Here is a 13,322-nt window from a genome sequence, read left to right as displayed (position 1 = left end):
CGAGGCACAACAGCCAGTGCATAAGCTGCAGAATGGAAAAGACTGAAGGGCACTGTCCCAGAGCCACGTGCAGCCATGAAACAGTGAGGAAATCCAGAGCGAGCCCTTTGACGTGGTCTGGTCTGGAAGGATGGGAACCAGCTTCTGGCTCATACGTCCCCATGCTGGCGCGGCACAGCCTGTGGGACCCAGCGTGCAGAGGATGGGCTTAGCTGCGGCTGGGGTGAAACCCCGACAGGAGGCAGAGATGCTGGTATGGATGGGGGAGTGTGAGCTACGGCCATGCTGCCGGGAGGGGTGACCCTGAACAGGACCCGGGGAAGAGGAGACGGCAGCCACTGAACTGCATCTATGCGGGGCAAACACGAGTACCGGCGCACCGCTTGCTTCTGCGGCGGGGGAAGGAGAAACAGCAAGTTATTGGTGCAGTCCCAATGGTTTCTAGGTGGTTTTACCAATCACTTACACTACTGATTTGCTCACTCAGTCCCCCTGAGCAGACAGGGGCTGAAGTGTATGAGGGGAGGCTGGGAGCACTGGGCTGCCTCAGCTGGGAGGAAAATCTGGTGGACACCTCACTGCCACCTCCATCTCCCTCATGGGAGGATGTACAGAGGAGAGAAAGAGACTTGGAAGCGCGTGGGGACGGGACAAGAGGGGATGGACACAAACTGAAACACAAGAAATCACAATGAGATATATAGAAAACTTTTTCACCCTGGAAACAAGACTGGAACGTGGGCCCAAGGGGGCTGTGGGACCTCCAACCTTGCAGACCTGATCTAGCTGGTCCTGCTCTGAGCAGCCAGTTGTGCTAGAAACCTCCAGACATCCCTTCCAACCTCAATTATTCTGTAATTCTGTGTAATGACATATTTGGCCAGTCACAGCATCTAAGGGCACAGAAAACCCTGCTTAGAGACTTCTTCATGTTTTTCCTCTCTTCTAAGGGGAGCCCCATCCAGATGGCTTGTGAATACTCACGGTTGTAATCTCTCTCCCTGGTCAACTAATCCCTGTGAATGAATAATAAAAAAAAAATAAATCCTAAACTGTCTATTGCTCCCAATTCTTTTCCTTCCCAGTTGTGCCATGTAGAATGTGGGCTCTTAATTTTATAGAGTTAATTTTGAATCACTTTAATCTCTTCCCTTAACATAGTTCATCGGAGAAGTCAATTCCCCTTGCGATTGCCTCTTTGTGGTAAGAACGAGCTCAGACTTCTCCCCCCGTTTGCCTTATTCCTATTTCAGACCAGATTAGGTTTGCTGAGCCCTGTCCATGCTCCTCAGCCTCAGAGGTCTGGGGAAGGCTCTCAGTGCCCTCCGGTGACCTTGGGTGCACCCCAGCACGCCTCAGCTCCGGAGCAGCCTCAGGCTCTTTTAACCGCAGTTCTGCTTCAAGGTGACACCTGGGAGAGGTGGGGGCCTGTCCCGACCAGGCTCTCGCCCTCCACCAACGCGGACGCCGTCCCTCACCGGCCGTTACCGGCAACGTGCTGGAGAAGCTACAGCTCGGGAACGTCGCTGCCCCAGAGGCTGATTCCACAAAAGGAAATACTTTTATTCAGTATACAGCCTAGTATCTTCGCATGTTCTCAAATATACCCCTCCATATATTTGTAGCTTTCTTTTCACCTTACTAAGCCAAAAAAGAGTAAAATACATCCCCTACCCACATCTGCAATTCAGCCGTGTGGATGCTGTTCCCTGCTCTGCTGCACGGGGCATCCATTCAAACCCGCAACTATTGCAAAGGCTTTTCCTGAAATCTAAAGTCACTTGTGTGTAATTTTCTCAAGTACTTTTAAGTTGTTCCTCAAACGTTACCATTATGTTAATCTTCTCCCACGTTTGAGACCTCCAGTGAAGTCAGAGATGATGGAATTAACACGATTTGCAGGAGAGCGCTTATCGATCTGCTGCCGTGATCTCACAGCACCTTAATTAGTCCTTAATTTCTGCTCTCAGGGAATCTATTGGCCCAAACTTTTAATATTTTTTGAAAAATGGAAAAAAATCCATTTTCTTTATGCTATTTATTAGGGTGATCCTAAAACCACCATGTGCATCCTCATCCCACGCTCCTGACCACCCCCCACACCCAAGAGCTGCCTGTGTCGGAGGCCACCTCCGCTTCCCTCCCGCAGCACTGACAAAACCTGCCCTCGCGCCCCCGGCGGCTCCGCTCCCCCCAGGCCGCCAGCCCGGCCACCACTGCCATCTCGGTGCGGCAGCAACAGCCACGCTGTGAACTCTAGCAAACCGAGAAGCTTCTGCCGAAACGGTGCTTCTGCAGCCGCCTGGCACCTCCGTCGTGGGGTGGCTTTTGCTGGCCGGGTGGCCGACAGCCCTGGCAGCGCCGGCCGTGCCCCCACCCCTGCAGACGGGGCGGTGGGTGCTGCGTGGCTTTGGCAAGGCCGGCGCCTGGTCTCGGGGAAGGTGACAAAGGCAGCCCCGGCTTCTGCCTCGCGCCGGCTGTCCCCAGCTGAACGGCGAGGCTGTTCCGCTTTCGCGCTCAGAACAGCCTACGATGAACGACGAGCACGTGTCATTGCTTTCAGAAACTTCGCTCTCGTTTCCTGTCACCACACTCCAAGTATTTTGACACAGCAGGAGCAGGAGGCGCAGCACCCCCCCGTTCAGCACCACCACCGTCTCACCGTCTCCACCAAAGCCAACCCGAGCTCCTTCTCCATTTCAGGAGAGTAAAAGCACTCAAGGCGCATGTCACTGGGCAAATTAACGGAATAACGATCCATTAAAGGCTATTAAATACAAAGACATTGCCTCTGGCTCAGGAAGACTCTGAACGGAAAATTGCTGCAGGCAGGAATAATATTTTGGGTTGCTCATTCTGTTCTCATAACCACACGAAGCACCTGCCCTTGGCCACCGTGCAGCACATGGCGCTGGCCTGCGGGACCTGCAGCTGCTCCGGAGCGGCCGGCCCCACGCCTCATGTTGTGTGACTACGCACCATACTGGGGGTTAAAAATCCTCCAGTCTGTTCCAATTCAACCCACCAAAATCTGTCAAAAGCCCAAGTTTTCACAGCCGGTGTCGGCACTGTTACTGGTCCCAGCAGACCCCAGTCTCACTTCAGCAGGGCAGTCCAGTTTATCCAGTTCATCAGTGCTTTGTGTGCAGCAACTGCCGGCGAGCGCCAAGACCAGCTAGACTATGATCTGCAAGGGGACCCAGATGACTGGGTCCAGAAGAGCCCTGACATCCTCCTGACACAGCCCTGGAGGACTTCAGGGCCGAAGGACGTGTTCTTCCTCTTGGCTATGGGTGCAGCTGAAGGTGCACACGTACACACGACCTCCCCCCCTTCTCTGCCAGTCAGTTCTGGGGAAACGGGGCCACTCTGGGCAAAACTGCCAGCACCAGAACAACCCACACACTCTGCTCCCCACTGCCCTCTACCATGAGGGACACTAAGTTAGGAAGATGGGATGGCTACTTACTCCCCTGTGGGAGACAACTCCATTCCACCATCCTGCCCAGCACCCTCCTCCTCATCACAGGCTCTTCAGACAAAAACCCCTGTGGCCTGCACATGGCGGTGGAGGGGATTTTCCCCAGCTTAGAGGGAAAACAGGAACATGCCAGAGCCAAGACGGGCTCCTCTGCAGCAACATAGGACCCGCAGACCACAGGCGAGCACATTTCTCTAAGTATGGTTTGTGTTTTGCCTTACACAGAAAACAAAGTGGCCTGAAGGAAAGGGCCTGGACAAGGGGCCTGAGCTGGGAAGGGATTCTGGGAGCACGTGCAATTCCAGAAATAACTGTCCCAACAGCAGGGTCACAACTGTGGAGACGCAGCTCAACAAGAGGAGTCAAAAGCTGCATCAGTCCACATCTGCCAGTTATGAACCTCACAGAACGGCTGAGCTTGGAAGGGGGCTCTTGAGATCATCTGGCCCAAGCTCCTTGCTCAAGCAGCATGCCCAGGCCCAGGCTGCCCAGCGAGGTGGGAGATGCCCCATCCCTGGAAACATTCAAGGCCGGGTTGGACGGGGCTCGGAGCAGCCTGATCGAGTTGAAGATGGCGCTGCCCATGGCGGGGGGGTTTCTGGATGACCTTTAAGGGTCCCTTCCAACCCAAACCATTCTATAATTCCATGACCATGGCCAGTCAAGTTTTTAACATGTCCCCAGTTGGAGGCTCCCCAGATGCAGGACTTTACGCTTCCCTTGGTTGAACTTCAGGAGGTTCCCCCGTGCCCGTTTCTCCAGCCTGCCCAGGTCCCTCAGGATGGCTGCACACCCCCCGCTGCATCAGCCACTCCTCCCAGTTTCATACTGGCTGCAAACTTGCTGAGGGAACACTCTGCCCCAGGCCGTTAATGAAGGTGTTGCTCAGTACTGCCCCCAGTATTGTCCCCAGTACTGACTCCTGAGGTACTCCACTAATGACTGGCCTCCAACTGGACTTTGTGCCACTGGTCACAACCCTCCAGGCCTGGTCATTCAGACAGTTTTCAATGCGCCTCCCTCTCCGCTTACGTAAACGTACTTTGTCACCTTATCTCTGAGGGCCTTACGTGAGACAGCGCTAAAAACCTTGCTGGAGTCAAGATAAAGAACATCCGCCGCTCTGCCCTCACCCAACGAGCCAGCCACCTCGCTGCAGAAGGATTGCTAAAGGCTGGTCTTACCAGTAAAGACTGAGGCAAAGGCGGCATTTGGTACCTCAGCCTTCTCCTTGTCCTCCATCACTGGGGTCCCCACCCCATTCGGCAGTGGACAGAAGTTTTCTCTAGTCTTCCCTTGGCTGCTGGTGTCACTTGCAGAATTCTTTCCTGTTTCCCTTCACATCCCTCACCAGATGCGTCTCCAGGTGGGCTTTGGCTTTCCTAACCCCATCCTGGCAGGATTGGGCAGCATTTCTATACACCTCCCACTCCCTGGACACCTCCTTCTTGAGTCTGAGTTCAGGGAGGAGCTCCCCGTGCATCCCGCAGGCCTCTGCTGCCCCTGCCTGATCTCCTACTTGTCAGGATGGGCCGTTCCTGAAGAGGCTAAAGCCTGCTCTCAAGACATTCAGGTCAGATGCCCAGGCTTCCTCTATCACAGAGTGAAGAGTTGAGAGCCCAGGAATAGGACCACTGTCGGCCATTTCAGCAGTCACAGAAGGTATCAAGGACAAGGCCACGCCTTGAGATCCGCTCCCTGTAGGGCTAGCAAACCTCTCTTTGGGCTTCAGAGAAGCTTTGGGCCACCTCGCCCGTGCCGTGTGAGGCCCATGTCTTCCCGACTGCCAGCCACAGCCCAGAGTGGGAACACGCCGAGGAAAGAGAAGCAGAGCAAGAACACAGCGACGCTTCCCCGCCACGCGCTCCCGACCTCCACTGCCGCGTGATAAGCGAGTCCCTGAGGCGGACATGGACGCTTCATATTCAGAAGCCTGCAAATGATTTTTCTTCCTTGCATTTGTCCCGCTGCTTTCTGAACCCCTGTCAGATTTTAGCACTCAGTGCGTCACTCAGCAAGGCGCCGCACAGGTTAATTGTACATGAGGTGAAGAACCACGTACTTGTTCCATTCAGTACCTCACGTTCTTGCACGGGAGGATACAAAGATCAACTGTCTCTGGTTCACCTTTTCCGTATCACTCATTTGTGGACTTCTACCAAAGCCCTTCTCCTCCAGCATCATTTCCCAAGCTCGAGCATTTCAGTCTATTTAGTCTCACCTCTTATGGAAGATTGTCACACTTCTGAGAACCCGTTAGTTTTCTCTGCCAGCTTCTCAAGTGTTACTTTGGTCTGAAAGACCGGAACTGCACGCAGGTTCCAAGATGTGGGTATAGTACAGATTTATACAAAGATATTCATAATTACAATTTCCATTTTGTTCTTTTTTCCTTTGCTAGCAATTCAAAAAATTCAATTTGTTTTTGCAGATTTGGACTGGAATCAAAGTAACCCCCAAATCTTGTTCCTGAGCAGAAGCCAGTCCAACGCCTTCAGTGCATATGAAATACTACCACTGGTTTTTTCCCCGTATGTATTACTTTCTGTTTTTCTGTGCTGTTTTATCATCCAGTACCCAGTGTCACCACTGACCCTCCTTCACAACTGCTTTCATCGTACTTTCTGACCTACTCTTTGGTCCGGTTTTTTGTGCCTCAGCGCTAAGGATGATGTTTTCACTGTGATGTCACAGTGATGTCAGATCTTTATTCCTAAGGAATTATGAAGAGCTGAATAATCTTTAATAGGTAAGAGTACCTCCCAGTGCTTCTTCTGGTGCGTGTTATCTTGCATGCGCCAGAATAAATTTATTTTATTATCGCATTGTTTATCAACTCAGCCTGATGCAATCCCATCCACCTACTCTTCTTTTGCTTAAGGAATGTAATTTTGACTTATCTGCAAATTCTGACCTATTTCTATGGTACCAATGACCCCAGCACAGACCTTCTGGGGGTTCCCTGCAGCATTTGGCCATGGTGCAAACGGACCATTTTTCTCCTCTGTTTTTCTTCTTCACTCTTTTCTGAGTCAGAGCAGCATTTTCTCTTTCACACCATGATCAGTTAAGAATATAAACAGCCCTGAAGAAGCGTGTCACAGGATTTTTGAAAATCAAAACAAGTCACACACATTATTTTGAGTAGAAAGTGCTCAGACCCAGGGAGACAGATTTGGGTAAGAAGCTCAGTAAACCAGAACACATTCACCACTTCGTGGGTAAGCTCCAAGACGTCAGGATAACAGCTTTTGTATAATGAATTCCCACAATTTGCTGCTGTCACGTCATAAGCAATAATGCCCACCCAATTACTTTAACGACAGCTAGTTTTTAAGAGCGCTAAAGCCGGACTGCAAGCAGAGATCGTATTCCACGGAGTAACCCTACGTTCCCCCTCCAACACAGAACCCAGCGCCCAGAGATACCCCTGAATCCAACCAGCAGACCCGTCCCTGCAGCCCAGCCTCCTACGAACACGTCGCCAGCCACGCGCGCCCAAGCCCAAGCCCGCGCTGTCGCTCCGGCTTTCGCCACCGATTCCCTGTCGAGTCCGAGCACCTTCCCACAGGTCGGGCTCCGCGCTGAGGCGAGCACGCTCGGTTCCACGGAGTGGAGCAGCCGGTGAACGGCCCCGTCGCCCCGGCCGCAGAGCGGTGCTGCCGACGGGCTGGAGTCACGGCTCTCCTCATGCCATCCCTGCAAACAGCACCCTCTCCTCCCCCTCGGAGCCAAGCTGTAACTCTGCACCTGCATCCCACGCATGTTCTTCAGCTCCCGGAGCACACCAAAAATTCTCAAGTGTGACGTAAGCCCGACTGCCCCGAAGCTTCAACATCTTATTCGCCTAAGCTTTATCTAGGACTTATAATTTAGACTATAACTGAACTGACCAAAACAACCAGAAAAGTCTCCTTCTCATGAAATCAAAACAACGAATACTGCTCTTTCAGGAAAAGGAGTTACTTTTTCCATGGCAATGAATCTCGTAATCACAAAGCGAAGATGCCGACGCTTACCTGTGAGAGGTGAAATTGTCGTAAGAGCCCACAGTATAATGTCGGAAGAGACGCTTTGTTCTGTCTTCTCTGGTTTCTACAAGAAAAAAAAAGACACATCACAAAGCTGAGAGTTAAAGGAACACTTCTCTGCTGTCTCTGTCTCCCCGACGTGTCTACAAACAGGGTGAACCCCACCTCCATGCAAGTATTCACCCGTGATCTGTGTGCAGACGGGTGACAGCGTGGTCAGTCCTGCGCACGCTTGTGTAGGGTCCCGTGTGCTCACAAGCAGCTTCCATGAATATAAGATCTCTTCACCAAAACTTCTAAACCACATCAAGGCATCAAATTTCCCCAAGACTCCCAGGCGAGAACCCACACTGGTAAGGCAAACACGTGCTCCACGTCCCGGGCAGCAGCCAGATCCCTTCCCCTGTTCCGTTGGCCACATCAGTCTCGCCTGCCTCAGCGCAGAGGGACGCAGCTCCCGCAGGAGAGGGGCAACAGTCCTGCTTTGCCTTCCTCCTCCTCCTGGGTGCTCCCTGCGCTCACCAGCTGCCAGGAGTTCAGCAGGGAAAGCTGGGAACGCAGAGAGACTTCTGCTACCTCTCATCTATTAGCCACTGGCACATCCCCAGCAGCGCGCTGGCCGACGTCCGGGCAGCAGGTGTTTCAGGTCCAACTTGTTGGACCGAATCTCCCCTTTAGGGTTTAAGAACCCAGGAGCCTCCCTGCCTGCCTCAGAAGTGTGAAGAAGCCAGAGAACCTGCCAGCCCGATCTGACAACAGAGATGCCAGGGCCTGCAGCTGCGGCCGCTGAGGGAGGACAGCCCGACCCACGGCTGCGCAGACAGAGGTGCCACTGCAGGCATCTAAAACGCAGCCTGAGCGAACGGCTTAAGAGGAGACATGGCAGAGATGTAAAAGGAGAATTTAAGCCAGACATTCCCAGCCACCAGTCTCCATACACAGAAGGAATTTGCATCACACCACCAAAGCAATATCTTGCATGACCCAGGACTGCTGCCGCACACTCGTCCTGCAGAGAGCAACAAGGTCCTCGTCCCACCCCGACTGGGCACGTTACCCTGAGCCAACCCATCCGTGGCTGCAGCGGGGGGACGGGGCAGGTAACTCCACTCCTCTGCTGTCTCACCACTTTCCTCTGAAGCCCTCGGTGCTGCTCACGCTACCTCAGGCTGCTGGTCAGGTTTAACTTCAGCAGGTCTTTAAATGAGCTGACTAGGGCCGTCGGCTAGAAGGAGTGTGCAAAGGGGAGGAGTAAGAGAGGAAATAAAGGCCAAAGCACAGACTAGACTCACCTTTCTTCTTCAGTAGGGACACAAACTGTTTGCACCGGGGCAGTAACAACCAAAATGAACATGCACTGGGATTCAGAATGGCAACAGCCAGTGGGAAAGGGCTGCAAAAGCAGGGGGGTGGTTTTTCCTGTTATTACAGCACTGTTGATCCAGCAAGCTCTGTTTAAGCTCAGGACAGGACACACTCTCAAACCTCTCATCCCGGTCTCACGACCAGATGAGACCGTTGCTGCTGGCTAGAGGGAAATGCTGCCCCAGTTGCCACAACGGCTGTTTCCCACTGCGGGGACAGGCGACAGCCCTCGGGGCAGCAGCACCCGCCACCCCGCCCGGCACGGGGCGTCCTTGGCTGCCGGCCCCGGCGGTGCCTCTGCGCAGGGTACGGGCACCGCACAGCGCCCTGCTCTTGGGGAACTCACCCGCGGCACGCGCCTCCCTCCCGCAGCAAAACGCCTTTACTGTTGGCAAGGCTGAAAGAACAATTAACTTTTCCAAAGTTTAGAACTAAAACCACCAAATGCAGCACTTGTTTATACTACTGGAAACACAGCCTTGCTTTTCTCCCCTTCCTGGTTCTTGTTTTTCTGCTCCTCTTGCGTATTTGCGGTTTTGGGGTTTTTTTAGCTTTTTCCATCTCAGAGGAGCTGAAGCACAGCCCTGGCACGCTGGCACTTGCTCCCCCCGGAATAACACCCTATGCTTTACGGTTCTGGCTTTCCTTCCTGCAGCAGCAGCCTCCAAAGTGGGGCACGCCAGACAATCCTGGGGTGCGGGAAGAAAACATTTTTTGTACCATTAATAAAATTTTAAAATATTTTTAAGTGGTGTTTATCCCATCTTTATCTCGCTATTTTTCAGTTTGTATTTTTGCGTGTGCTTTGCAGTGCGCATAGTGCATTAGCAGAGCAGTACAGGTATACACCTCATGAGCAAATACAAGCGTACAGGGGGGGCGTGCTCAGAACGTTTATTTTACCAAGGAGCATGTGGTCAAAACAGTGAGACGCCAAGGCACGGGACATGCAGCATCACAGAGATGAACGCAGGTGCTCCAGCGATCCCCCCCAACAGATGCAAGGGCACAGCACCCCCAGCGAGCGCCGGCACAGGGGGGGACCAGGACACGTGGACCAGGATGCTGGCGCCAGGCGAGCTGCGGCCCCCCTTGTGGTGCCGGGGCTCGGGAGTGTTTCGGGGGCATCGCGTGCAGGGAGCAGCCGGGGGATCCGCCGCGCTGCTCCAGCCTCGCCGCTGCATGTCGCCTGATGCCTTTACCTAATCCGGAGGGAGATTTCTTGGAGCCTGATGGTGCAAGGGGGGCTGATGGCTCCCTGTGAATCTTCTGATTAGGTGGTCGTCCACCGAGCCCCGTCCCTGCGGTCCTGGGAAAAACTGTCTCAAAGAACCAAGGAGTTAAATCTTACTGGCGAAGAGACAAGCTACACCGAGAAAGAGAGGTGTTAGGGACTGATCAGCACAGCAACACGCCGCAGAGTTAAAGGAGATACAACCCTTTCGCCCGGATCATCTGAGGCAGCTCCTCACCCTGCAGAGGGCTCTCAGCTCCAGGGGGGTGGTGGTGGGGATATACCAGACTCTACCCCCAGCGCACTGCGGCCGTGCTGCGGGGAAGCACCTGCCCCACACACCGGCTCCTTCCTTGCTGCTGCGGGAGCGCCCAGGAGCAGCCCCCGCTCTGGCTCTGCCCGCACACCCCGGGCACGGCGGGGCTCCCCCACCGCTTCCCGCTGGGGAATAAGGCAAGACTGCAGAGGCCTAAAAAATACCTAAAACATCAGAACAAGCCTCGTTTGTTGCACCTGCAGACAGGTTGGCGCCCACAACTCTATACAACCTGACACGGATGTATGAAAAGTGGGAGGGGGGAGGTGGGGAGGAAGAGGGGTCCCATGGAGGTGCTGGTGTGGCGCAGCCCCCACGGGTCACGACGGTGATGGCGAGCACATCCACCCTCTCCACCTCACCGCACACGAAGACGCTTCGTGAGAGACGTCTGCAGTCCCCTCAGAGCCCTGGGAGGGAGGGAGGGAGGGACATGCTGCAGCACAGCAAACCCTGGTCAGGCAGGTGCCCCCCTCCCGCCTCACTTCTCCCCACTCCTGCCTTCAGGAACTCCGGCTCCCCTGGCCCCGCGCACTGGTGCTTCGGCCCCTTCTCCTCCCACTCCTCCACCCTACTCTGCCTCCTCCTCCTCAGCCCCTCCCTCCCTCCACGCGTGCACAGACACTTGTACCTCATCTGCAAACACCTCTATCGATCTCATTCCAGATAAAAGAACAGTGGTTTGGTGACAAGAGCTGGATTTATGGGCTGTCCGCAGCCCAAAGGCTCGTTCTCTTCCCGACTCCTAAATATAGCCGCTGCCGAGCGTGTGTTTAATGGAGCCGTCACGGAGGCAGCGGGGACGGAGGCTGATGGATGGAGAGGAGCGAAGTGCTTGGGGACAGGGTGGAGAGGGAGGCTCTGTATTTAGAGAAGAGGGAGCCCTGTGGGCCAGGGGGTGGCAGGGGCTCATCCTGACGCACGCAGCAGCACAGGCAGCCCAAAAGGACTGGCACAGGCAGGGCAACGGGAATGGGGAATACCGAATGCCGGAAAACTATGGCTGGGAAACCAGGAGGAGCATGTGGATGGGCGCAGGCTGTACTGGAGTTGCGCTGTACGCTGCCTGCAAAGCGCTTCGGTCGAGTTTTTAAAAGGCAATTCTCTCTACGTAAGTCTAACATTAGATAAAAACACAGGGATGTTAACACGCCGTGGCTGGCCAGGGGCAGTCTGGACGTGCCACAGGAAAGGTTCTGGGAGAGAAGCAGCTCACACGGGCTGACCCAACAGAGCCCTCCTGGGCCAGAGCAGACTGACAAGAAGCTTGGGTGCATTCCCAGGCATCCCCGAGCACCTGGACTGCCCCCATCCTCTCTCTTCTCAGGCACCAACATTGGGTTGCAAAGAGAAAAAAAAATAACTTATAGAATGTGAAAATGCACCTTTTTGTTTCTACAGAATGTTGGAATTACATTTCTAAATACCAGTTAATCTTATTAAATGCAAGATTTACGCACCTCAAATTATTGGCAGCAATTTCTTCTCCATCATCTGTTTCTGACCAACTGCTCCTCTGTCACAAGCACCTCAGCAGCAGGCGTTCTCCCAGGGGACAGGCAGAAGCACCCCAAACAAAGGCCCCAACAGGCACCTTCCCCGTGCCCCTGGCCGCCCGCCCGTTGGGCCAGCGCAGCGGCACCGCAGCTCTGGGCGAAGAATGACGAGTCGTTTTTTGGAAACTGAACTCTTTAACCATTCGACGCAGAGCAGGGACGTTACGGTTATCACCCAAGAGCTACATCAAACCACCGGAGAGGTCAAGGTCAGCGCAAACCATCGAGTCGTGAGGCAGATAAGGAATTGAGGGAGAATCGAGGAATTGGTGGGGGAGCTGCGGGGTCCGAGCAGCAGCCCCCCTGCCCCGCTGCCCCCCCGGCGCGGCAGCCGCAGCACTGCGGCCCATGGGGATTCACCCACGCGCCCTGAGCGGCGCTCGCCAGCGCCTGACTCCGAGTGGGCCGACGAGCAGATGCCACCACGATTAAAGCCGCTTCCAGGCTCCGTGCCAGGCAGCCAATCTGGCTGGGGCGGCCGCAGAGCGCCGGCGGTGACAGGAAAGGGAAATACTGCAGAAGCAACACGGAACTGTGCTGGGGGGGGACATGCAGTGCCGGGGACCAGAGCGGAGCCCGACGCTCCCGCGCAGAGGAGCCAGCGCAGGCGGGAGCACGTCGCCCCCATCGCCCGCCGCGGCCACCACTGGCCCGCGCTCCCGGGGCAGCAGCGGGTCCTGCCCAGGCGGGGGCTCTGCCCGCTGCAGCCACGAGCCTTATTTCAAGAGCAAGAAAGCACGGAAACCCTTGAAGTATGACTCTTCCCCTTCCCACAGGGCTGCCGGGAGAGTGAACTAATTCACGTCCCTGCGGCACCTGCATCTGCTGACTGGAACCAGAGAAAAGCCCAAGAATGTATTTACTTAGTGATTTGTGGTATTACTGTATTTTATGCGGAATGGTTAACTAATTTATGCTTTCCCCATGACTGATCCTATGGAGTTCAAACACAACTTTTCTCTGAGAGTGAATACTTTTAGGAGCCTTGCTGTATCATACAATAATTTACATACAAGATATGATACATTTGGTGAAACCTTGGCCCGCGTTACACGAATGCACAGAAGAGATAATTGTATTAGTCCCTCTTGCCCTTAATTTATGAGTTATGCTTGCAATACAATTATGCTTGTTAGAGTTTTCAGCTTATCTGTAACTGAAAAAATGCAAATAAAATGAAAGTCTACTCTCAAATAACTATGAGTCAGAGAGCAGCATCTGTGCATTACCTCTCCCGGGGACTTAACGGCCAGGCTGGCAGCCAGAGAGGAGCGGGGAGATCAGTTAAAGTCACGAACGCAGCAGGGCAGGGCCCAAGGAGGGGATGTGCAGCAGAAGG

At 54.2% G+C, this 13,322-nt stretch overlaps 1 protein-coding gene across 8 annotated transcripts in view; it reads right to left on the bottom strand.

Moving 5' to 3' along the window:
• Positions 1-13,322, bottom strand: part of SHANK3 (SH3 and multiple ankyrin repeat domains 3) — a 368,779-nt gene that overhangs the window by 115,411 nt on the left and 240,046 nt on the right. For all 8 annotated transcript variants that reach the window (XM_074869549.1, XM_074869547.1, XM_074869554.1 and 5 more), the window contains one exon: positions 7,501-7,576. In XM_074869549.1, coding sequence (XP_074725650.1) covers positions 7,501-7,576 — 76 coding nt within the window. The remainder of the gene's footprint in view (positions 1-7,500; positions 7,577-13,322) is intronic.

The sequence above is a fragment of the Strix uralensis genome, chromosome 5 (genome assembly GCF_047716275.1).
Source record: "Strix uralensis isolate ZFMK-TIS-50842 chromosome 5, bStrUra1, whole genome shotgun sequence".
Lineage (NCBI taxonomy): Eukaryota > Metazoa > Chordata > Aves > Strigiformes > Strigidae > Strix > Strix uralensis.
The sequence above is the reverse complement of the archived record's forward strand: the minus strand, read 5'-3'. Positions and strand labels throughout refer to the sequence as shown.